At 42.0% G+C, this 26140-nt stretch overlaps 2 protein-coding genes across 5 annotated transcripts in view; one reads left to right on the top strand and one right to left on the bottom strand.

Annotated features, from left to right (window-relative positions):
- Positions 1-7509, top strand: zbtb2b (zinc finger and BTB domain containing 2b). Of its 3 annotated transcripts, none has more exons than XM_034202760.1 (3): positions 1-376; positions 2950-3130; positions 3632-7509. In XM_034202760.1, the coding sequence occupies exons 2-3, from the start codon at positions 2958-2960 to the stop codon at positions 5049-5051; spliced, it is 1593 nt and encodes a 530-aa protein (XP_034058651.1). In that variant the 5' UTR covers positions 1-376; positions 2950-2957; the 3' UTR covers positions 5052-7509. The 3 variants fall into 3 exon arrangements, with proteins under 3 accessions (XP_034058651.1, XP_034058653.1, XP_034058652.1); XM_034202762.1 differs by lacking the exon at positions 1-376 and adding an exon at positions 584-605; XM_034202761.1 differs by lacking the exon at positions 1-376 and adding an exon at positions 633-839.
- Positions 7510-9521: 2012 nt separating this feature from the next.
- The window catches only part of akap12b (A kinase (PRKA) anchor protein 12b), a 45508-nt gene continuing 28889 nt past the window's right edge, over positions 9522-26140 (bottom strand). The window contains exons 1-3 of one of the 2 annotated variants that reach the window (XM_034202771.1): positions 19675-19980; positions 11971-16014; positions 9522-10559 (exon numbers count right to left, since the gene is read on the bottom strand). In XM_034202771.1, coding sequence (XP_034058662.1) covers positions 11975-16014; positions 19675-19699 — 4065 coding nt within the window. In that variant the 5' untranslated portion in view covers positions 19700-19980 and the 3' untranslated portion in view covers positions 9522-10559; positions 11971-11974. Of the gene's footprint in view, positions 10560-11970; positions 16015-19674; positions 19981-26140 lie in introns of those variants that run through there. The other variant, XM_034202770.1, reaches the window with a different exon arrangement.

The following is a 26140-nucleotide window of genomic DNA, read 5'->3' as shown; positions in this document are numbered from 1 at the left end:
TAACGGCAGAGGCGGACTACCATACAGTGAGTCAGCGTAACTCTGTTAGCTCTTAATGTTCAAACTCACCGGCTGTCAAAAAGCTCGCGGGGGTTGATCCACGGCGGTTAGACAGAGCAGGAAATTAACGTTAACTCAACCGCCCCCTTGCTCAACGGATTTTACAACGGGTGTTTTTTGGCAGTTTTTTACCCAGTCATGTGATTGTAACGTAAAACCCCTAACCGGAAAACAGCGACGGACGACCCTCTCCGCCGCCAACGAATGCAGCGTTTGCGAGGAACAGTAGAAGCCGCTGCGAGCCCAGAGAGGACGGACCCGGTAACAAACAAACAACGGCGACACGGCAAACTCCACGGATTTACGCAGAGTGCAGGTACGACTGTTTGTAGCTACACACTCACCCTTTCGTTTACTGCAAATATTTCGTTATTTGGCTACGTGTGTGCGCTTTGGTTAACTGTATTTGTTACGGGAAGTTAAAAGAAACGCATTCGTGACCAACCCCATCCCCCTGCGTCTCTCCATTTCCCCCCCATGAGTGTGTGTTGCGTGCATGTCCGTTTTCTCGCGCTAGCAATAGCAACCGAGATAGACCCAAGGCAGTGAGTCTATGCGCGCTGGTTTCGTATGTTTCAATGCTTTATGTACTTTAGCTGCTATTTACAGTTCGCATTATTGAACGGATTTATTCCGGTTGCGTGTTTACCTTCCTGACGTGCTCTCCTCGCGGGCAATTTTAACAGTGTATTTTCAGGATAACAGCAAATTTCACTACGGAAGTAACTGTTCCACGTGTCTACATCACATCATGGGCGGTGCTTTATTGTTGCAAACAAGTTAGTATTGATTAACTCATGTTGCTGTGGCTAACTAACTGGATTGTATGAATACCAGTTTAATTCACATCATCAATAGTTGTACTGTTAATCAATATATGTCAATCAAACATATATGTATACTCCTTTTGTATATGTTTAAAAAAATCTGTGGAGGCAAAGCAACAATGTTGCAGGGTTTAGGCTGAAGCAAACCATAGTCATGTTTTCTCGAGTTTTACTACCACTACTAAACTAACTTAAAGCCTTTCTGGGACAATCATCACACATAAAACTACTATAAAAGTCCTTAGCTACCCTAAAATACACTAGCCCATGTTTTATGCAATCCTAAACCATTTGGAAATAATCCAAACTATGCAGGGAAGAGATAGATGCTTGGAAGTGGCTTTAACATGAAATTAATGTAAACCAGAGATTGTTATAGCAATATATTTAATGGGGGAAACGCATGTATCTTTTTTCAAGTTAATGGGAATAATGGCAGCATTGTATTGAGGTGCAGGTCAGAATTAGAATCAGAATCAATTTTATTACCAAGTATCACATACAACGAATATGCTTTGTGGTGCATACAGAGATAGAAGAATACTTAGCAAAACAATGTTATATCAAGTCCTATTGACAACAAATTGCATTATAATGAATGCCATCAATTATATCGGCTTATTACCTTTTTTAAATGGTAAAAAATACATTCTACTATAGTGTTTTTGGTAAGATGTTTACTCAACATTGAAATATATAGCACTTAAAAGTCAGCCTCCTTTAGTTTAGGCTCACTGATAAATGAAGTCAATAAATTATTAGAAACCGCCCTCGGGTAAGTAGAACATAGAAATCATTGCAGGATTTTTTAATTAGCTTTATTTGTAACTAGGGCAACCTAATAAACAGACAACAGTATTTATGTTGAAGTTATCTGTAAGTGTGGCGAGTTCGGTTGAGGGGTATTTTACGTCTTGGTGAATGCTGTTGCTGTATCCCCTTGCAAAAGATACGGAAACCGAGCCTTTTCCTGGAGCGCTGCAGTGCCAACATCTTTGCACTCTGACCTCTCTGCTGAAATACACATGTGCAGGGGGCTTTTTCTAGTAATTTTGCAACAAACCGGGGACATGCAGAGTAATACATTTCTTATTATCTGAGGCCAATTGGCTGATGATTTTGTACCCATCATCTTGCGTCTTCGTAGCTTCATACCTTAGGCTGTGTGGTGTGGCGAAAGTGTTGTAGAAGGAGATTCGCCCTGCCCACAGGCTGTTTTCATTCTCCTCTGGGAGGGGGGTAGAACCAGTTCTGCTTGAGGAATGTGTGTCAACAGCCATAACCCTGATCATGTGATGCCCTGAAGCCCTTGTAGCCCTCTAGTGACCTTTAGGGTCAGCAACTACCACCCCATTGGTTAGCAGAACGTGCATAGCTCTGAAATGTCCCTTGAGGATGAGTCTGGGGACGGTTGAGGCTCCATCTGAACCAAGGATGTTTCCTCCAATTTCTGACCAGAGATGAGAGCTCTAGTAACAAAAAAGCTACTTGTTGTCTCTAAATGATAAATGGGTGCTAGAAAGTGGGTTTAATGATGAACATTAAAGGGTCATACAGAAAAGGTTTACCCTTTTTTCACTGGTACCTATAACAGAAAAAAATTGGACAATATTTTGTTATCAGCATTCATGCTTAGTCCTGACCATACCACCATCCAAAGACATTGACCAATTATGGGAGAATTCTTGAAATTGTCAATATGTAATGGAACCCTTTCTGCTGATGTACACAGCTGGTTTACTTATTTTTTTCTACGAGAAACACTGTGGTTATCATTGATTTACCATTGTGCTGACCCACTTGTACATACAATTAACAAATAAGACCTTTTTGTTTTTCTGAGCCACGCAATTAATTAGCATTACTTTCTCTGACATTAGTGCTAGGCAAATGGTCTCCAGTGTCACAAAGTGATTCTTCACTGTTGTGTTGAGATGGCCTTTACAAGGTCGTTAGATCACCCCCGTCAGCCTGACACTCTGTGGTCACAATAAACTCTGGGCTCCTTCCAGACAGGAAACTCATTGCTGCTTGTGTGTGTCTCTGTGTGCCTTTTGTGCAGGTTGAAGAATGGAGTTGGCCAACCATGGTCTTATCCTGCTGCAGCAGCTTAACGCTCAGAGGGAGTTTGGCTTCCTGTGCGACTGCACTGTGGCTATCGGAGATGTCTTCTTCAAGGCCCACAAAGCTGTCCTCGCTGCGTTCTCAAACTACTTCAGAATGCTCTTCATTCATCAGGACAGGTACGGTAGGAGTGTATTAAAACCATAGACTGTATGACTAAAACTAGCTAAATAATAAGATACTTTTTGTCCCATTCCAAATTCTGCTGCCAAAACACTCAGATATGTGGTCAAAATAACGCTCCCTCATGTGGTCAAACATTGAAAGACTTTTTTCTCTGTAGTTGAGCACTGGACTGTATCTAAATCTGTTGAGTGTGATGACCCATCAATAATGTCATTGTTTGATCATTGGAACAGATTGAGGGGACAAATTGGAGGGTCTGTAAGGGCATCAAGATCAAAACATGGTATCTACTGCCCTAGTATCACTGATGAACTGAGCACAACAGACATACTTACATGCCAGTTTTCACGAACTTTGACCAGTCACTTCAGCAGATTTGATCTCATATCAAAAATAAATAATCAGTCACTCCTCTTATAATGGATTCTAATATCACTATCATGATCTCACTTGTCATTAGTCACTAGCTTAATGTAACTTTTTTTGTCTTTCAGTGACTGTGTGCGCTTGAAGGCCGCGGACATACAGCCAGATATCTTCAGCTACCTCCTCAACCTGATGTACACAGGCAAGCTAGCCCCCCAGCTGATAGACCCTGCACGCCTGGAGCAGGGGGTCAGATTCCTGCATGCCTACCCACTACTGCAGGAGGCCAGCCAGTCTGTGTATTCACACTCTGAGCAGCACAACATCAACCTGTCCACCTCCCTCTACGGCATCCAGATATCAGACCAGCAGGTTGGGCTGTCGGCTCGAATGCCCACTCGACGGCAGCTCTCTTCTCCTTTCGACATGGAGCAGCTCAGCTCGGAGGGGAAGTTTCCGTCCATTCCAGCCGCCACAACTTCATTCGCTAACTCCTTACTGTCCAAGCTTAATTCCTCATCCCAGGACATGGAGGCCTCGACCAGTGGCACCAAGCCTGCATTGGAGGAGGGGGGAATGGACTTGCTAAGTGCAGATGGTTCCTCAGCCAGTGCCATCCTCAATGTAAAGCCCAGCATCATGAAGAGAAATTCCTCCTTCAGGAAGCACTACTCCTGTCATCTGTGCAGGAGTCGATTCAACCAGAGGAGCCTGCTGAGAGAACATCTCTTCCAACACACCCAGACTCTACACCAGGCACCGGCCGAGCCCAGCAACGCTCTCTCGCCCACCATGAGCCGAAATAATAGCATGCTCGAGTTAGAGGGGATCCTGAAGGGATGCAAGTCGGGGTTCAATGCCTCGGCTGCCACTACAGCAGTAGAGGTGATCAGCGACAGCGAGCAAACGCCTGTTTCAGGGACCAACTCAGACTCTCCCCGGGCCGAGGTGTCCACCTCCAGCTGGGGGGTGGGGGGAATGAACTCTCAGGCTGACACACCGCCTCCGTCAGACATTGCAGACATCGACAACCTGGAGAGCGCCGACCTGGACAGGGAAGTGAAGCGGCGGAAGTACGAATGCTCCACCTGCGGGCGTAAGTTTATTCAAAAGAGCCACTGGCGCGAACACATGTACATCCACACGGGGAAGCCCTTTAAATGCAGCGCATGTGGCAAGAGCTTCTGCCGGGCCAACCAGGCGGCCCGCCACGTGTGCCTGAACCAGGGGGTGGACTCCTACACCATGGTGGACCGGCAGAGCATGGAGCTGTGCGCTGCCGGCGACGACAGCAGCCAGATGGAGGCCATGTTCATGGGCTCGTCGAAGCCTTACAAGTGTAACATTTGTGCGACCACCTTCTCCAGTCCCAACGAGGTGATCAAACACTTGTGCTTTACTCAAGGGGGGCTAGTGGGGCTGCAGGGGGCCGCCGACGCAGGGATGCTGCTGCAGCGCGAAGAGTTCTCCAAAGATGAAGGATCGGATTTGTCCAACTCTGGCACCCCACTGGAACCCATAAAGACTGAGGAAATCCTCGTAGAGTAGTGCCAAAACTGTGTGTTGGTCCTTTTTACCATGTGTGTTTACTTTCTAAATGATGGTTAATAGGTAAGCTAAAGGTGAAGTTAGTCAGGGTATGTATGTTTGAGGTTCTCAATTTACTAAAACTGTCTTTTTCCTTTCTTTTGTTTTGGTACAGTATTTTTGGAATTTTTTTACCCTAAATATGACTAAAAGTGAATTAATTGTAAAGTGCATTGCCTTTAGCACTCTGGAAGTCAGACATCTCTAGAAAAGTAAATATTAACATTTGACTCAAGGCTAAGTTGAACACAAATGAGGGAGATTAATTAATTGTTACTTTATTTCTTCTCATCATTTTATTGTTATTGATATAATCCATTGATATGTCAGGCTGTTACAAATGAAATGTTTTTAACAGATTAAGCTGTGGTAAGGCTGCACACGCAGATGTTGAGTACAAGAGGAAGAGGAAGCTCAGTTCTGGAAACGGCATGCTGTGAGAGGGGTTTTCTGTGCTAGCTTTTTGAGGAGAAAGAGTTGCAATTAAAGAACCGTCTGGAGCTGCGCAGAAGAGTTGTTTCTTCATGGTCATACATTTGAGGCTTATTCTGCAGATCAGGTATAAATTATAAGTCTATCTTAAAGCACAAAACATATTCAGACCTGAGACAATCCGTGCTTCTTTTTTTTAGTAGAAGCCCGATATGCAGGAAAGTACATTTGTCTTCCATTCATGTTTTGGTTGGCTTTATGGCCCAGAAAAACTGATAACTTGAAATGTTTATTTATGACCATTGTATGCATCCTTCTCTGCAAACATTTAGTTGTTTTAATCTGTGTTTTATTCACTGTGCTAAGTGTGATTATGTTTCCCATGTCCTTACATCTTATTAAAGCACAATTGCTTTTCATAATTTGGGTTTGGCCACAGAAAATTGATAACGACAAGTAAGAGCATTCCTTGTGTTTACAGCTGAGCCACTTTGATTATTTTTCTAAATGTACACACCTTGATGGGAAGCTGTCCTGTAAAAGATTTGACATCTTGTCTTCGTATAATTTGCCTCAATCTTAAAGTCCTTACATTTTGGTTTGACATGCTTTTATACAATGCTATATTTACAAAGATTACTTTATATTGCAAAGGTTTCTATTAGTAGACATATAGTTTTACATAGACTACAGATTACATTTCGTTTAGCAAAAATGTATGTATTAAGGATGGGCATGATACATGTATGTTTTAACTTCTTAAAGAGATCCATTAGAATAAAAAACCTTATTTTGTGTTTTAAGCCTCGCCCCCTTGCCAAATGTGTGCCAAATGGTAAGCTTCTTGACCATTGTGTGCTAAGAGAAATGTTTTAATCTTACCGTCTGACATTTTTATAATTGAAGAAATCAGAAGAAAAGTATTAATTATAAGTTGTCATTTATAAAAAACGTTTAAAAAAAGTTTAGATCAACATGATGATGAACTGTGATGAGTTGATGTGCTCCATCTGTTGGTGTGGAAGTCGTATAAACTCAGGCGGTAGCTTAAATATGTTGTAGGACTATAAAATATGGTATAATAATTATTACATCAAATGTTGCTGATGAACAAAACAATAAACAGGAACTACCGATTACTTGAAAATGCTAAAATCTATACAAACATGTCCAGTAATGTGATTTGTCACGATGAAATATGTCATAGTCAAAAAGCAAAATTCAGGTTTTTCAGGAACATCATTCAAAAGACCCCTTTGAACTGAGATTATGTTTTTTTGCATATCAAGATGAACAATATTTTAGGGAGACTTGTTAAAACCTTTATTGTTATTGTTTCTTTAAATGAAAAATAAATTCTACATTGTATTGTTATTGCAATTACTTTTTTGCTGCAAAAACGAACCAACACTTAAGGCTACAAAAACCAAAAAACATTTCTTAGTCCGGCATTTGTCTCCCTAATCTTACTGCCAGAGAGCTGTCACGAGAGCTAGTTAACAATTCAGACTTATAATATAAAGTTATTTATTGTGCCATGGAGAAGCTCAATCATATGTAAAGTAGAAGGTATTTTGAATGTAGAAATATGCCCATCCCTAGTATGTTTCATATTCATAGTTTTTTTCTTTTATGCCAATTGGATTCAGCTTGTGACAGTGGGGGATGAAGCCCATTATCAATTAGTTTTTTTCTATAAAAAATCCAACTATATTAGGTATTGAATAGCAGGAGCTGCTGTGATACAATGAGCTCGGTGGTCAGCTAGGTGGAGCTGTTTGTCTTATTGGTCTACTCAGGTTTAGTGAGGCTGTCCAATTTGAAGTAATATCTTTACAAATAGTTTTGTGATTTGTTGGCCAAATATATGACCATATTTGCTATGTTTCATTAGTCCTTACCATAAAAGAAACCCACACATGTCTGTGAATTTATTCTCAAGTGTTTAGTGTTGACCAATAAAAAGGATTCTTGTTTGTTTCTTTTATTCAAGCTTGTTTTGTTGAGGCAACTGAACGCTGTACTACTGACATTAATTTATTAATTGAAACACATACATATGCACAGCTTTATGAAAGGTTTAAACCCTTTTGTTCTCCTGCCACACCAGTCTTGTAATGTAATGGTTTGTGTGTTAAACATCTCCGTGTCTCAGGAAGACGACGAGTTTGACATTGTGGTTTCTGTCCAAACTATTATTTCAAACCCATATCCGTGCTCCCCGATAGCCAACTGACATGTACTGTGATCAGTCTGTGTTCTCAGGGATGTGAGGTATTTTCTGTATAAACAATTGTCATGTTTTGTTTTCTTGAATGAAGAATGAACAATAAAAACATATCTTTTTTTATCATTGTGGGCCTTCATCATTGTCCTCATCTTTACCCCAACTCATCCGCTTCAAGAGATAATCACTATTCTTTTTGTCCATCCATTTATAGTAAATTAAAATAGTATTCAAACAATCTGTTCGATAGTACACAAATGAGAAGTAAAACGGACATTCAAGTGTCTAATGTAACAAATATCACTGCTGCAATGAGGAGATGCTTTATAAATCATTACACATGATTTTTAATAGGGTATGTTCATAGTCGTATGGCTCAAAGAGGTTATCATTGGCAAATACAGTTACTCATATCTGCCTAATAATAAATAAAATAACGCATTAATTCAATGTTTTGTATGCTGCTTAGAAATGCTATATTGGGTTGGTAGGGATTGGTCAGACTTCTGTCTTTGCACCAGTGGTAATTAATGTCTTTAAATTGGCATATTATGTGATAAAAGAACCAGGGATGAATAAAAGCACAATCACTCAATACATTTTCTCTACCTTTATTGAATGAAATATAGACAAGTTTCTGTATCCTTACTATTAACAGCTTGGGAAATATAAAAGACCAGTAAGACCATGCTACATGAATATTAAGCTAAATGCCTGCAGGTTAATATAACAACAATATGATTTTTAAGTACATACAATAAGTATACAATCTGTACAAATGTTAACAGGTTCACAGTTAAGTGTTACAAAAAGCAGGGGAGGACTAGAGTGGGCGCGTGGCCCAACTAAATGCTTTACATTATGCAACAATAGCAAAAGTCGTAAGCTCACATTGTGATTTCTCTAATCATTTATTTTACATAAAGCAAGTATGGATGTGGCACACCCTCTAGAGTCAAAATAAAGGGAAGTGGTGACCTAACAAGGGCTCATACTTCCTGACCTTTCTCTCGTTTGGTCATAAAGCTGAGTGAAACGTGAGCGTCTAGAGCTGCTCGTGTAAAATTTGTATCAGTGGATTATAGAAGAATGTTCATTCTCATGATGTCTGAAGGATTGACACAGTGCAAGTTTGCCAATTTGGTAACACATAAACAAATACCAGTGTAACCTTTGCTTTGGTGGTCAAACTGGAACCAAGGAGTTTCCCCATCATCCTTTAGCCTAATCGTCTCACTTTGCCAAAGCACAAGAAAGCCTGACCATGTGACTTAGGTTTGATGAGTAACTAGCAACAGCAGCTCCTTAGATGCTTTAGGATTTTAATTGGATGCAACTGATGTCTTATCCTGTGAGCAATGGAAAGTCCATGACTCCCTGATTGATCCTAACTCAATTTGGCTTTTAAAGGAGATTTTATTTTCACTTCTGGTACCATGCAGTCAGTGTCTGTGCCTCTAAATCCCCAACCTATGCCTGAGCCATCATGCTGAGTAAAGAACATGGTTTTTTTAAGACTTTATCATTCTGTTAAAACATTGTTTAAGCCAAAGTGAAACAAATGACAGAGGACTAAAGGGTGCGCTACTTTCTGTAGGCAACAGAGGGCATCAACATACTGTCTTTTCATAAAGAAGAATAAATATAGTGTAGTAAGGAAGGTGTTAAACTTTACAAATAGTACATACAGTATGTCACACATAACTTCAGAAACATGGCCTTACAATATTGTGATATATTTGTGTTTCTAACAGATACATGTCAATGCAGTGTGACAGTGTAAAAAAAAGTATTTTTAATCTCTCTGCATGTCACTGTTAACCACATATATCTCTGTCACATGATCACATGAGGGTGTTATAATAGTATTTTATTGTATTATTACATAAAACAATGTATTTTTCACAGTAAATCAGGCAGTGATTGTTGGTCTTATCTACATGAAGCTTATTAAGTATTTTGTTGGGTGCAGAGTGAGAACACATTGTGACAAGAGAATAGAGCGTTTCCGGTAGATGATAATAAACTCTCTGTTATCACTTACTGTCAGTGGAATCACACTTGTACCATGGTTTAGCTATTCTGCTACTGAAATCATTATTGAAAAAATATGACCATTAAAACCTGTGATGCATCAGCTACTTATAAGCAGTCACATTTATTTGCGGAAATTATACTTTATTGATGTTTCTATTCACTACCCTTTCATCATAATGTTGCTCAAACAAATACCTGATGTATCACAGTATCATTTGGGGATTTTAAAAACAACAAGGTAACAATGTTCAGACAAAAAAAAAATAGGGGTGAATGAAAGAATATTCAAGATATAAATACAATATACAAGATAATAATCCTCCATCTCATCACCTTCTGACACCAGCCTACTCTCCGTACTATACACATACAAACACACATATGAACAGATACACACTCGACCAGGTTGCTGACTCTCGTCTTATGCAGCAAGGGAAATGGAAAGTCACTGAACACACATCACACTGATGACAAGCCAGGACATGCTTTAGTGTGTGCGTGTGTATGAGAGCGGGTGAAGGGTGAGGACATAGCGGTGGGACGTCACGTTTAGCGGTGACTGGGCTGCAGGATGGGGTTGGAGTACAGTTGGTTGGGAGGTGGAGAGAATGGCGGAGCTGTTGCTCAGTCACTCAGTCTCTCTGGGCGGGATGGGAGGAGCCCGGTCCCAGCCTCTTTCATTCTCTCTCTCTCTCTCTTTCTCTCTCGCTCCCTCATCACTCACTTCCTGGTCCAGACAGTGTGTCTCCCAGGCATCAGTAATGTATCTCCAGCTGTAATGGAGGAACAAAAACATGATATTAGGAATAAGTAAATACTTGATCTTCTGCTTTTGAGAATAAACCATCTGAGATTGACATCACATTTATAAATATCTTTATCCGTTGGTATGCTAGGTTGCAGGACCAGAATATCCTTTAAAAGCTTAATTTAAAGGTTATATAATCCATCCATTCATTCATTAGAACACTAGAGGTGGTGAGAGGTATGGATGGAAACATCATATAGTGATTCAGGATGTTCAAGCCTTTTTTGTAACCTGCTATGTTCACCACCAATGTGTTCATTTTTCATGGGATGGACTGCTATATTCGGCTGCGTCGATAAATAATATATGCCATGAAAACTAATTTATAAACTGTACATATATATCATTACTGCATAATATTTTTAAGTTCCCTGCTAAATTATTTAGCCCTCTTTTTTAGCTTTTCCTTTCTTTTTTTTGTTGCTTCAAGGTTTATTTATATGAATCGGTAAACATTAAGTGTTGCGATCACACTGCTGTAACACATCAAGCTATTTTCTCTCCCCGTTGTATCCCTCTTCAGCCGCTGCAAAGCTGCTGACTGCCTAATAAATATTAGAGTGTAGGACGCCCGGTTTTTCCCTCCTCCACATTGGTGAGATCAGATTACATTAGTGACACTAAAACGTTATTACACATCCAGATAATTTAAGCAAAACAACTGAAACAACAACAGCTTGAGCCCTTTGAGGCTTTGTAATTGAAACTAACAAATGCATGCTCCGACATGGTTTCTTGACTCCATACTGAGTCTGTTATAGAAGGAAACCAGGAGGAGGGAGCGGAGGAATCATAATCAGTCTTTCAGCACAAGTTCATCTGCCCCTCACACACCGCTTCCCTTTAAGACCCCAGCCTACAAAGAAGGGGTCAACGGCGGCATTCCTGCTTTGATATCAAAGGTCCCCTGGTTACTCATACCCCGAACAAAAGCTTTTTTCATCTGGTCAGTGGGCAAACCCCCTCCCCTACTCCCTAATAAAAGTAGGGCCCATTGATGTTTAAAAAAAAGCCACTATGAGAAGATTGCTTGATATGCCAACAAAGGAATTAGAAAAAATAACGACCTTTTTTTCTTTCTTTACTGTTTGTTAACTCATTGCCCATTTCATTTACTTTAATTTGTTCTTAGCTCCAATTTATTCATTACTATTATTTGTTTTACCCAAGTTCAATATTTTTTTCAAGCACTTAAAGGAGCATTTTCAAGCTTTTCCAGCCGCTTACATCTGTAGTAAAATAATAATGTATCGACAGTAATTACAATTCACCACTTATTTAAGTTCCTCATCGCAATTATAGGATTTCAATAGGAACCCCAAATAAATAACAGTTGTCATTCGAATGTAATATCACTGTTGTAAGATCGGTCTCACCTGCTCATGATGCTGCTGTGATCTCTGTGGACACAGGCTCGATCTCCTTCACAGCCTCCTCGATCACCTCCATCACCTGCGCCATCACCTCCGCACACTTCCCCGACGGTGCTCCCGGTGCCTCTGCCTCTGAGTCCTGGCTGGGAGTGGAAACCTCTGCTGCAGCTGGCACCTGGGGCTCTTCTGACAGCGTTGAGAGTTGGTTTTCTTTTGCAGCCTTCTTTGGTTTTACGCTGGTGTCTTCAGCCACAGGGCCGTTGCTGTCAAACTCCACCGCGGCCTCTTCTTCCACCGATGGTTCCTCGAACACCTGCGCCGTCTGCAGAACGACTTGGACTGGCATGTGAATCTCAAGCACGTTCTCTTTGTTCTCTTCTGAAGGGGAATCTGACTTTTCTTCCTCTGATTGTGGTTCCACTTCCTCAGCTTTCTCTTCGACCTCTACTTCCTTAACCTCTGCTTCTTCTTTGCTCTGTTCTTCTTTGACCTCTTCAAGCTCCTCCTCCGTCTGACTCTCTGACTTTATCTCAACCACTTCTTCCAATACGATCGTTTCTTCACCTACTTTTACCTCCACATCTTTCTTCAACTCTTCTTCTGGTTTGTTCTCTTCTACAGAGGCATCAAGGCTCCCTGTAACTTCTACGATGGTTGTGTCAATGACCTCCATGGCCACATGAAGCAGCTTGGGTGACTTTGGGGCTTTGCACTCAACAGCAACAGGGGTCTCTGTAATAACAGGGCTCTCGGTTGAGATCTCAATCTCTTCTTCTGTTGTTGCGATGGCCTTGTCTGGTGCTGGGGTGTCGGAATCTTCGGATTCAGGCTTGTCTTCTGAAACTTTATCCACGGCATCCTGAATGACATTATGGGCAATGACCATACTCTGAGCTTCAATTTCGCTGGTCTGCTCGATGATTTCCTCCACCTTTTCCACGACTGTCTCAGGTGCATCTTCAATTTCTGATGCGTCTTCATTGGCTGGGGCCACAAGCACCAGTGTTTGGGCAATAACAACCTCCTCACTTGGTACGATGAGGTGGGTGGCTGGCTCGGTCTCCTCTGTGATGCTGGTCTCCACTCCTTCATAAATGGTAGCAGCAATCTCTTCAGTCACACTCTGAACTACCTCTTTTCCAGTGTTGTCTTCAGTGGCAGCAAGCTGCTCCACATCCAATTTGATTTCCTTGGTCTCCACAGTTGGCTCAGTGACTGCTACGCTCTGGGTGCAAACAGCTGTTTCAGATGTTAGTGTAATGGGATCCGCCACAAAAACTTTAAGAGAGTTCTCGGTCAATGAAGCAGGCATGATGATTTCAGACTCCTGAACACTGACAATTCCAACCTGATCCAGCCCTGGTTCCAGGCTCACACTGGCCGCCTTAAGGACTGACGAATCACTCTGTGGACTTTCAACCATAGGCTCGAGCTCGGTAGCCTCTACTTGGTGCACTTGGGCAATGAGCACGGCATCTTCTGAATCAATGGCTTCTTCTGCACTTGGTGGCTTCTGCATCACTGCCAGTTCTGTGCTTACACTATCATGGATCACGGCCACACACTCTGCGATGGGCATTGCTGGTTTCTCCATAGCCACTTTGGCGATCTCCTTGGTTCCTAGGCCAGTGCAGATAGCCATGGCCTCGTCACAAGCGTGTAGCTGCAGAATAGTACATGTGCTGGTCTCAACCTTCTCAGTTGGTGGTTCATACTCAGTTTTCTCAGAAGCTTCCTCAGTTGGTACATCTTCAACAGTCACATCTACCTGGGGTGGAATTTTGGTAACTTGAGACTTAATGCCCTCCAAAACCGCTACAGCACTTTCTGCGTTGGGACCCTGAGGAACAGGAGTGGTTTCCGCAGTTGGAGCTGGAGCGAAAGGCATTACCTCAGCCGTGGAGAGTCTGCGCCCAGTACGCCTGGGGGGTTTAGGGGATGACTCCTTGTCTTCATCCTCTGCGATGTCAGTGTCAACAGATTTAGGCGTGGCAGCATTCTCAGCCTCCTCTGGTATGTCACTCAGCTGATCGTGTTTGTCATCTCCTTCCTCGACGGCGGCTGCGATCCATGAAGGGGATCTATCTTCAGCGGTTACTTTAATCTGGACCTCAGTAGGTTCCGCTGGGGCTTCCTCTTCTTGTGCTTCCTGTTCAGCTTCAACTTGGTCTTCATACTCTGAGAGGGGAACCACAGCTGGGGTGTCAGAGTCCTCCTCACCCTGTTCAGTGGAGGCCTGTTTTTCAGCCTTCTTCTTCCTGCGTCCAGGGAAGAGCTTCCTCAACGAGAAAGATGACTCGTCTTTTGGCGCTTCACTGTCTGACAGGACTTGTTCTGTAGCCTCCTCAGGCTTCTCCTCAACTTTGGCCTTATTCTTTGGCATAACCATGCGCTTCAGTGTGTCCCAGGTGGTCTCTCTCTCAGGGGCAGGGCATGAAGGTTCAGGGGAAGAAGCAACTTCAGCATCACTTTCAGAGTTTTGGGAAGTGACAATGGCAGCCTCAGCTTCTACCTCCTGCTCCTCTCCTTCTACCGCTGCCTCTGCTGCAGGTTCCTCTTCAACCTTGGTCTCCTCATCGTCAGAATCAGAGGTCTTCCTTGTCCTCTTCTTGGGTCCACCCATACACATTAGGGCCTCCCAGGAGACAGAGGTGTCCATTTTCCTTTTCGGCTCCTCCGTGCTGCTGACCAGTTTCTCTGTGTTTTCGGTTTTTGGCTCTTCCTCAGTTGGCTTATCCTCCTGAGCCTCCTCTTCAACACTTGTATCTGCTAACGGGGCACTCTCAGAAGAGGACAGGGTGGCTGACTTTGCTGGTTTCTCACCTGTGGCTTCATCATCGCTTTCAGAAGACCTTTTTACAAGCTTCTTGGGTGTCACTAGTTTCTTGAATGAGGACCAGGCGATGATACCATCTTTTTTCTTCTCTCCATCGGAGACAACTTCGCCGTCAGTCTCTTGGCTGGATTCAATCTGTGTCACCTCCACAGACTCTTCGGGGGATGTGGGCCCACTGTCAGTCTTTGGTGCCTCTCCTGACTCAGTGGAGGATTGAAGTTGCTCACCTGCCTGCTCCCCAGACTCAGTGAGCTTCTTCTCAGCTTCCCTCTTGGCCCTCTGTTTCTTAGTTGAGAGCTTCTTCAAGCCAGCTCCAGTGAAAAGCTTCTTCAGGGGGCTTCCCTGGGATTTCACCTTCTCCTGTGATGATAGCAGCTCAGCCTCAGAAGTCACCTCTGCTTCAGCCTTTTCCTCTTCTTGTTTGGTGTCATCAGTAGTTTCAGCAGCATTAGTTTCATCTGTGGCCTCTGGGGACGTCTCTGTTTTCTCTTCCTCTGGAGCTGCTGGTGCCTCCTCATTAGTTTCTTGCTTTGCCTCATCTTTCTCTTCTTTTTCCTCCACAGCATCAGCCGTTTCTTCCGCCTTTGTTGCCTCCTCCTCAACAGCTGCCTCCTTGTCTTCCTCCTCTTTCGTCTTCTTGACACTGGCTTTCTTTCTCAGGTTAGAGAAGAGTCCTGTACTAAAGAGCTTCCTGAAGGGGGACAGAGTGATCTCGCCTTCCTTCTCAGCTGCTCCCCCCTTGACTGCTTCATCAGTAGCTTCAGCGGCAGTGCCCTCAGCTGGGGTATCGCTAGATTCAGCTTTATCATCTTTAATGACCTCCGCCTCAGCAGTAGATACATCTGTGTCAGCCTCCTTTTCTTCGGTGGTGCTCTTCTCCTCTTCCTGCTCCTTTGTAGGTTCATCAGTCCCACTCACCTCCTCTTCCTTATCTTTGACTGTGAGAAGCTTCACAGGATCCTTGTCCTCACTCTTGTCCTTCTTCAGTGTGAACTTAAAGCCCACAAAGCGGAAGATCTTCTTGAAGCCGACTTCATTGGCATCACCAGGTTTCTCCTCCGCTGCTTTCTCCTCAACAGCAGAGATGTCATTGGCATCGGGAGACTCTTTCTCCACTTTCTCGCTGTTCACTTGAGGAACCACTTCTCCCTGAATGGTGTCCATGGTCTCAGGAGCCTCCTCCTTCTGAACCACACCATCCGGCTGGCCGACTGAAATTACAAGAAAATAAGGAACTTTAGTTAAGATCAGTTTCACGACTTTAGTTTGATTAACATCTATACAGCTCCCTCTGTGCAACATGGATTAGAACACTAACAACAATCACGTTATTCGCATAAAAATGCTTTGTCCATATGTAACTTGCAATTAAACATATTTGAGGGATGATTAGGACATCAATCTGTTGTGAATTAAATTCTGTATGGCATTACTCAAAGAACACAGAACAAGAGGATATCTCATCTGAATTTAATCAGAGACCATTTTAAGAAAGTATTCTCTGAGATCATGACTCTTGAGTAGATTTTATCAAGCATATGACTATTTATTTGCAATTAGATTGCAATTTGGCCCAGCTAATCCTGTGGTATGTAACAACGCCTTAAAAAGATCTTGAAAAAATGTAATTAATCCCCAGAGAAAGAAATGTTGAACTAAGTGAAATACTTAAGAAATGTGTGTATTATTATGTTAGCCGACCCACAACCTTGCAACAGTGCATTAGGTTAACTACGTGTTTCATTATTCTGAGTAGTTCCTTGGTTGTTAAACTAATAAGACACATGTCAGATGTGATAAGAGACAAACACACACATGCAAAACATACACACAGTGTATAACTGCCATGTCTATCTGTGTTTTGACACAGGGAGGCGGGGGGAGGGGGGTGATGAACTGCCAGTGTTTGAAGCTTTCCTTCTTTTTTTTCGTGCCTTTCTACTCAGATCTCACTACAGTCTGGAAAAACCTAACATCTGATACCTCTGGACTCTAAAAACAACTTCCCAGGACTTTTTAATGCCTAGCTATCAGCTTACCTGTACTACACACACTGGGAAAGTGAGTACTCACTAAAATCACATATTGTGGGAAATACCTCTTTCACAAAATTGGAAGGAAATTGTAAAAAGAAACAAGGTGTTTGATAAACTATTTTCATTTTGGTATCAACATTGGATCAAGTTTGCAAATAATTCTGTGAAAGATTACTCTAATTATTTATTGTCTCCCACAAACATGTACAAATATGTGCCCACATCTGTCCACATACTTTTTCCTAAATTATAGGCATGAAGTTTTTCTCAGTAGTACTGCATTCCTAGAATATTTTAGCTTAAAAATAGACTATAACTACTATAACTATTATTTGACAAAACTATGTAAAAAGCTCACAAAACACTGCATCACTTTACAATTAGCATGTATGATAAAATAAAGTAGTGCTTTTATAAACTAATGGTATAAGTATCTTTGTATTTGACGACAGAGGAATGAGAGCTATGCTGTGCACACTGTTTTTGTAAAAATAAATTAGGATGCTCTAATCATCTAAACATAATCTGAATTTAAATGACAGGGTACGTTCACAATGTTTAATTGTTTTGGGTTGAAATGTCTGGACTGTGCCCATGTAGGATTCAAACCCAGACAATACAGTCCTCCTACACAAACCCTCCTTAAAAATGACCAATCTCCTTGACCCAAATTCCACCACAGGATGGATGGGGACCCACCCCCATCCAAAGGCACACAAAATGCAAACACAATAGCCTTCTAACCCTCTCTGGCCTCTGAAAATAAAGGAAGGGGGGTGGTCAACTTTTCTATTATAAAGACACACTGCAGCTTGGGGGAACTTTGCTGACTTTCTCAATATGGTGTAAAGACGAATAAAGAAAGGCCTGGGTGACTTCTATAAATACAACTGTGTCACATGGCAGCTCTCACATACACGTTGTTTTAAACACACTTGGAGAGCATTTAAATCACATGGTTGTTAAACAAGCCAGTAAAACCAAATCAACAAACCATATAAAAACATAGAGGTGTTCAAACCTGAGTAAACATTAATTAATCTCAAAGGCATATATTCACCAGGTTTTTGTGCAACTATAGGCATGTGTGTAGGAAGGACAATAAAACAGGACCCATGTTGATTTAACAGACTACTGGCATCTCTCCCTTCTTTTTGATCTTTGTTTTCCAGCTCAACTTGTTGTCTTTTACAGACACACAACTGTTACCATCCTTAGATTGATTTGGTTAATGTGGTGGGGGGGTTAATGTGCGTCGGGGGGGGGGGGGGGGGCCTGTTTTGAATACAGACTGTACCAGAAAGAATGTGAGACTTTGATGAAGGGACGGCCTTGAGGGGGAAGGGGGTCTGCCCTGGGGCCGGAGCCCACACACTTTAGAGGGTGTTACATATCTGAGACACACATATTCATAGTTGAAATGCTTCTCTCTGCTGGAGACAAGCTTTGTTTATGTGTGAGAGTGAGAGCATGAGGTAAGATGATGCTCTCATATTAAATGTCATTTCCACAGCCCAAAAAAAAATGATTGTAGTAAATCTACACCAGTGTCCAGTGAGATCAGATAACGTTTCTGTTGTGGTTGTTCCAGCCCAGTATGTGTTTGTGTATTTGAAAAGGGGGGGAAGCTGAATGCAGCTATTCTTTAAGCCATTATTTACAAACGTTGCCAAATATATGCAAATCCTTGCACTGTCTGGAGCACAGGGCCAGTAAACAAAAGAAGTCAGTTAAAATGAGGGCACATAGACACCACCACACCCTCCCCCAACAGTCCCCTACGAGCGTCCCCTCTATCAAAGGTGTGGTCAAAGTGTCTCCAAAGCTCCGGGGGACCCGACACATCCACAGCACTAACAACACCCACTGTGGCACCACTTTGCCATTAACATCAAGACAGTGTGATGTGAATAACCAACAGCAAAATACAAAAACTAAATATCTATATATTCCATATTGCATTTATGTGCAAAAACCTTGAGGTAACCACAGAGCAAAAATATTTTAGACTGGCTTTGTTTGAGCCATCACTCTCAGTTATGAACTAAAGACAAATTGGTTCTGGCAAGCAATTAATTTCATACACCCCTTTCTCCTCCCTCCATAACCTCTGCGGCTAAACTCAATAAACCTACTGGGAATTAGAATCCCACTCTAATTTAATTAAATGCTTCACATGACGGGAGACAGGGGACTGGCTCCGACAGAGAAGTGAGCTTAAAGCAGGGTTTGAAAAAGTTTTCTAAATGCATCTTCATATATGTCTGCTGCCAGCTGTCCCGGTGTGAAATTATTTTCCCACCAAGAAGTTTGGCAGTGGTAGGACAAGTACACTTCAGAGATCAGGGCACTCAGCAGTTGGCTTTGGCAAAGGGCTGAATAGTCGATAAACAGGTTTTAACTAGAGGGCTACTGTAAAGGGGATTAAAAGGGGGGGATGTTTTCTTGTTTGCATTGTAAATCTACAGGTGATAAATGAAAGAATGATGTACGCTAAAATATACTTTTTACTGATAAACAGGATAACATAAAGTTATTGAAATAAGAATTGTACAGCATTTAAACATCATATAACTGTAAACATGATGAGGCTCTGCAGAAACCAAAGCAAAGCCATCACCCACAAAGCCGAGACATCTACGAACCACAATGCTAACTAACCACACCCTCAGGACAACAATGCCTTCAGCTATCTAAGGAGAAACCCCTACTTTGGGTTTTAGACAAATCCTCAAAAATGCTTTTTAACATATCACATTAGTACCTCACAGTAAAACAGCCACATCTTTGAGAAGAGTACAAAACAAAACCCTCAAATAAAGTAAATGATCTTACCTGTTAAAGTTATTGTTCCCAGCATTTGTAAAAATCCAAAATGTCTTTCTTCAAAAAAGTTAATAAAAAAAACAAGGGGATAAAAGTATATTTTGGAAAAGCGTATAAAGTAATTAAGTTTTCCTTTACTTCTGTGCTCACTCAGTAAAATAAGATTTGCTTGTTGGCTCCGTCCTCTCTGGTAAACAGAAGTTGTGTCTCTCCCTCCCAGCTCTTCTCAGCCAGTATGAACAGAAGAGAGGGCTCTACACACATTTTAACAGACTGACACACATGTCATGTTAGGACCACCCCTCCCTCCCTCTTCCTGCCACCTCCCTCTCCTTTCTTCAGCTGTTCTGAATGAGCCCCCCTTCCTCTATGTGCTCCCCCTATCCCTCCCCCTCCTTTTTCACCACTCATCCTCCCTCAGACTTCCAACGTCCAGCCGGGATGACTGGAGCTCATCATGTGATCTTTCAAGGAAGCATTTGGCACTCATCCCTAAACAAAAAACCCCAGTAACTATTGTACAGTTGTAAACTACATATAACCCCCCCCTCCCACTCCTTTAATTCCTCATGCATTGTTTATTTGGTAATAAAGGGTGGGTGGGGGGGGGGGTTCAGTCACCTTCTATGGCCTTAATACCCTTCTGTGTCCTCAAAATGCAGTAACTCACACATTAAAAACTGAAAAATAGTCTTAAGCACACGCCACACATTCTCCCCCCCCACTCAACTCCCCCCTTTTACAAGGAGGCAACACACTCTCCCCCGTATCTCATGGCTCATGTCACTAGTGGTGTGGAGGAATGTTGACAGAGGTAAACCAGAGTGAATTCCAGGACTTTACTTTGGAAATTGGGATTTTTCATTCAGCATTTCCGGATTTTTTTAAGGTCATTTTTGAATTCCCAATCTCAATTCTTTAAAGTTCAATAGATTAACAACACAGCCCCCAAACTCCCCAACAGATCACTGTTTCTGAGGCAAAGTTCATACTGTGAGCTTAAACCTAAAACTAACATGAACGGGAGTGCCATTGAGTTGCTGCCTGCCCCCTGTGAATGTTAATAGGCCCCTCTCAATTACGCCAATACAGACACATTTAATTCAGCTTTTGTCTAGGGGGGGGGGGGAGACTAAAAGGAATGCAGATAAATCCTCAGGTAAATACCAGCATAATCAGATCTGTCACACATCAGCATTGTCCCAGAGGAATGTGTGAATTCCATCCAGAAGACTCCCAAATGGGTGATAACAGCAGTAATCAAGTATCGTCTGAAAGCCCACCTCAACCAAAGTCTGACTGCTTTCAAATGTGCACTCATACTGCAGAAAAAGTATTGATAAAAAGCATGGATCCAATAATAATGCTAGAAACAGCACAATGTGCTAGATTAAAGAAGTGTCAGCAGTCTCTTTGAAAACAATAGGAAAACGTGAGTACAATCGGTAAAGTGTTATTTTTTCGAGAAAGTCTCAAACTAAACGGACTTAAATCAAATTAGGCCAAAACAAGAAAGAAAAGCTCTGGGAAAAAATGTTAACAAAACAAATAATTGTATTTTCTCTTTTATCAGAAACATCTTTCTGAGCGTTTCTTCAGACCTGTTAAATTAAATTCAGAGATCAATGCCCATTACCGGAAGACTTCATGTTTTTTATTACAGCTGGGAGAAGTGAGAAAAAAAAGGGGGGGGGGGGGGGGAAGAAAGATAACAGCCAGAGGTCTTTTATATTTTCAGGAGAAAGTTAGAGGTTGATAAAATGAATCTTCATAACATGTTTAGCTTTTCTTTTTCAAAGGCAAAAGGTTGTTCATTCTGCTCTTTTGTCTAGCCCTAGTAACTAAGTTACATGATTCAGGTCTAAGTATATAATTCAATTCCTCCATGAATTAATAGGTAGCAGCAAGTTAGGAGTGGAATCCTATGGGTTTAACATCCAAAACCCTTTCAATGGATCACAGTAATTTACCAAGAATGTATTCTGACACACCAGCGAAGCTTTCTGCTATTGCAGTGACTCATCTGGTCGATATTTCACTATCAGTAGTATAATGACCACTATGACTTTATGTTATGCCGAGTGGACAGCGAGTCAGAATCGGGAATTGAAAGCATAATGAGAGTACCTCTGTTCGGGGAGCACACATCTTCCTTTCCCCCTCCCAACTTCCTTCATATGACTCACACCAGTCACATTCCTAGACTTCCATACATACTGACATATTTGTATTTAGGCACAGCTTCAGGCTAGGCTGAGCTGTATGGAAAAAAACTGTCGTGAGGAATTCATGCGCTTCATCATGACAAGGCTGGCCATTTTGGAGAAGCTTTATAATCAACAAATCCTATGAGCATATTACCCAGCTTCGACTTCATCCTGCTGACTAATGTTTCTATAAGTTGCCTTGGACAGATTTCACTGATGCCAACTTTATTATCCATAAACTCTTTAAACATATTAAAGAACCACATGTTTGTACTGAATGAATACTCCTTTATTATTATGAAGTTAGAAATATGAGATATAAACCACCAATACAGTACATTCACATAAATGTTGTTCTCCTCAGTTCTCCCTCTTTTATCTCAGGGCTAATTTAATAACCACTTGAACCATACGATCTTGATCTGTCCTGCCAAACTAATCTGCAGCCGGACACATACCCACAGCCATTTTTAACTTTAGCTTAGTCTAGTCAACATTTCATGGCCCAAAGATATCAATTTAACAATTACATATTGATGTCTGACAAGCTGGACTCTATGAATTTTGCCATCTTCTGTTTTAGGTAGGTAGATAAAAAGCTAATTTCATTCTAATAGGTTTCTATCACACCACTAAATAAACTGGAGTGTATTCTGTATTAAACCGCATTTAAATCAGGATAACACAGGACCAGGCCTGGGGGGGTGACGCCCAAAATATCTCGATAAATCAGAAAACGTGCCTGAATTCAGGAATGTTTGAGGAGGGGTTTTCAATGGTCTGTTGGGTGGGGGGTTGGGGTGCCGGGCGGAGCAGGTTTTTGTTGCCTGTTAAAGAATGAATGACATCACCGGACAGCGCAGAATAAAAGCCCTCCTACTCTTCCAAGAACTGGATAGGATGATGTTGAAATAATTGGAAGAAAGGGAAACGAGGGCTATGAGTGTGTGTGAAACTGCCCGAGATCAGAGAGATTTTTCATTCAGTACGTCTCCTTTCTTCTCCATTTTTATTCAGTATTGCTCCCTTCACACCTTTGTTTTTATCTCCCGAATCCACACCCCAGTCCTCTTTAATCCTTATCCACAACTTTCCCCTCTGTCTCTTCTAACCCTTTGAGACCCCATCACACCCCTCCTCCTGGTTTGTGTGTGGGCCGGAGGGATGGATAAAGAATGTCGAACAGGAAACGCAGTCATTTCTTGACATCACTGTTTCCTCTTCCTTTCGCCTGTTTCCTCGAAATACACTTCATTCTGTACTCAGCAGTCCGTCCAACAACCTTTCCGCCTTTTCTTGCTGACATTGTGTCTGTCCATAACATGATGTAGCGTAATGAGATTAAGATTGAAGATGTGAAATCCAAAATGTGCATGTTTTGTAACAGTTTCTTCTGAAAAATGTTGCTGTAAAACAATGGAGAACATGTTTACAGCAATCAGCATTGAGACAGAAGGTATAGCTTCGATAAAATCAATCATATCTTGCACGCAACAGGAAACAATTTCAGATCAAGAATGTGTGCTTCTGTTACTATTGGTCATCCTAACACTCATTTTCAAGTCCTATAAGCAGCACTGTTATTTTAAATTCGGTGAAGAGCAACATTTCTTCCAGAGAGGTATGTTTACCCAGTTTCACCATCTGTTATATTTGCATTCCTGGAATATCTGCCCCAGCAATTTGGCATTCCAGTTGTTGTTATGCATCGTCTTGTCTGCCAGTAGACAGTATTGTGAAAAATAGGGAAGGGTCGATCTAAAGACGCCCCTCCCAAAGTTTGAAAAGGTCATGGAAATAGACAACATTTACAAACGAGTGTGAAAGTTGAGTGAAAAGGACTCATCAGCTTGTCGACTTGCTCGTTCAACAAGATCCACAGAAATGTCAAATGATTGTGTATATGTGGAGACAGGCTGGTAAAATGCATTAGTTCAACTCAAAAAGTGGCTCATCTTGTTTTTGAGCCAAAGAAGAGGGTTCCCACTCCCTACCCAGCTGTACTTCATGAAAACAATTGCTCGTAACCTTCATGCTCTTCTTGGCTTTTAGTTCCTTTTCCTTACCTCAGTGTCTGCTTGATATTGGGATTTGGCAGCAATCCATTCATGTGTTCTTCATCTACACTTAAAACTACCCAAAGACATCTTTACAAGTAAACTGATCCCAACTGAGTGTTGAAATAAAAAAATTCTCGCAACTGTCATAACTCGATGGAGTGATTAATTGCACTTGTTGACACAACAGTTATACTTCTTTTGAGACTTTTCTTGAAACAAATGTGGGTAACTGAAGGCAGGGCGGAGGAAGATCGCTGACGTATCACATATCCAGCACCAAGAGGATTACACTTAATTCTAGCATTGGAGACAAGTGGAAAAACTCACTGTCACGTTCCTGGAACATATTTAAAGAAGATTTTGTATCATTAATTGCAAGGTAAAACGGAATTATTATGGCATATGGATAATTGCTGTAGTGTAGCAGAGGCCATAACTCTATTAAAGAAGGAGGAGAAGGAGGAGAAGGAGGAGAAGGAGGGGTCAGTCACATTCCTGGTCCATTCTCTCAGTCCTCCATGTGCCTGGGGGAGGTTACGGGTTGAGGAGGGGGATTAGGTTCCCTGATGCCGAGAAAGATGAGAGAGCAGTGCCTGCGGAGACGAGAGGGTCCGGGGGGGGGGTCTGAGAGCCCTGATGGGAGTCTACCATGAGTTTGACCTTATTACTGAATTGTAGGCCCTCTTTACCTGGGACACTACTCCTAAAAGTCCTAAAGCTCAAGTTTGCTTGAAATGATTTGGTTGGGCTGCACTCCCTGCTAAATATATTAGCATGCAGAGTCAGCGTTTAACTCAAAGCACGATGTGTCCAAGTATCTCCTCACAGAGCTGCTAGTTTGTCTTGATACAGCAAATCCGAGCTGTGCAATTTGGTTCTTTGATAATATGATATGCTGATCAAACTAATGATGGGGGGTTGGACAAATATGTTAGCAAGTTGTTGTTTTGGTGCGGTAACTTTTTTTGGCTAATTTAATGGTCTGCATCTGAAGTGCAATTATGAGCTGCAACTCAGCGAAATATAGGTGTAGGATTATTTTCTTTAAGTCATTTTGTGAGTTGTTTTTATTTATTGGACTTCACAAAGCTAAGAAGACTAGCTGCTGGGACAAATCTCACTGCTGTAACTATAGTGGAGAAGGGCACCATACACACACCTACTCCAATAGATCAGCAATAACTGGCTGTTATGCGCATGGTGTCCGCCTGTCCGGTTAGAACAGTTGAACCTAATCCAAAATCCAAGTTAAACCATGACAACAGTTAAACCATGACAAACGCTTAAGAAGTCGAAGGAAGCTGGGTGTTAAGTCCGTAGAGAGACCAACCAATAGCAAATTGAGTAATTGGCTGTGGAGGTTAATCTTCTCTGGTTAGAGCCGATATTGTGACCTATCAGAAGTTACTCAAGCTTCATTTAGGTTGCTTCTGTTATTTGCAAACCTTAGAGCTGCACTTTGTTTGGATCAGGAGGAAAAATAACTTTCGGTCTGATCATTTTAAAGGCTGACTAAGTGATGACTAACAGCTTTCTAATAGAGTTCTCCTATCCTCTCTTGCCCTGCAGTAAAGTACCCACTTCATAACAAATAACTGAATAAAACATGCTGCACTGATGAACATAATTGAACTAGTGACAGGACAATGATGGATCTTGAGGGATTGTGGGGGCCTTTTAGGCACTCCAATCTAAAAACTGTGCCTCCCTAACCCTTTCCTCTGGGATCACTTCCTTTCTCTGAGGGGAAGAAATCATTCTGACGTCTTGCAGCCAGTTGATGGATCAGCATCTGCGCAAATACAAACCAAGAACAAAATAATTCCTCCCAGTTGTGCGAGTACAGTAGAAAAAGACGCACACGAACATTTTTAATAAAATCTGTAATGAGTATTGTCAGCTGGAATGTAAAAGGAATACGGGCAAAAATCTAACAGGAACAATCTGGCGGCTGGATTGTGTTAAGATATGTGTTAAGATGACTGTACAGCCTTATTGGCAGAGATCAGACAGAGCTTAAGTGAAGGGAGAGGTCCCTTCCACAGTCATGATGCACGTTCTGGCACCACTATGATTTCCCCCAAGCCGAGTCTAAGTGAGTCCACCCTGGAATTAAATCATAACCACACGCACGCACGCACGCACACTTATGCCCCTTTCACACCAGCGCTTTTTCAGCTCCGGCTCAAGGATGGAGCCTGAAAAGCG

Source organism: Gymnodraco acuticeps, unplaced genomic scaffold (genome assembly GCF_902827175.1).
Source record: "Gymnodraco acuticeps unplaced genomic scaffold, fGymAcu1.1, whole genome shotgun sequence".
NCBI classification, from domain to species: Eukaryota; Metazoa; Chordata; class Actinopteri; order Perciformes; family Bathydraconidae; genus Gymnodraco; species Gymnodraco acuticeps.
The sequence above is the reverse complement of the archived record's forward strand: the minus strand, read 5'-3'. Positions and strand labels throughout refer to the sequence as shown.

Coding starts and splice junctions, on each gene's coding strand:
- zbtb2b (XM_034202760.1), top strand. CDS start 2,958: ATGGAGTTGGCCAACCATGGTCTTATCCTGCTGCAGCAGCTTAACGCT. Junction 3,131..3,631: donor CTCTTCATTCATCAGGACAG/GTACGGTAGGAG, acceptor TTTGTCTTTCAG/TGACTGTGTGCGCTTGAAGG.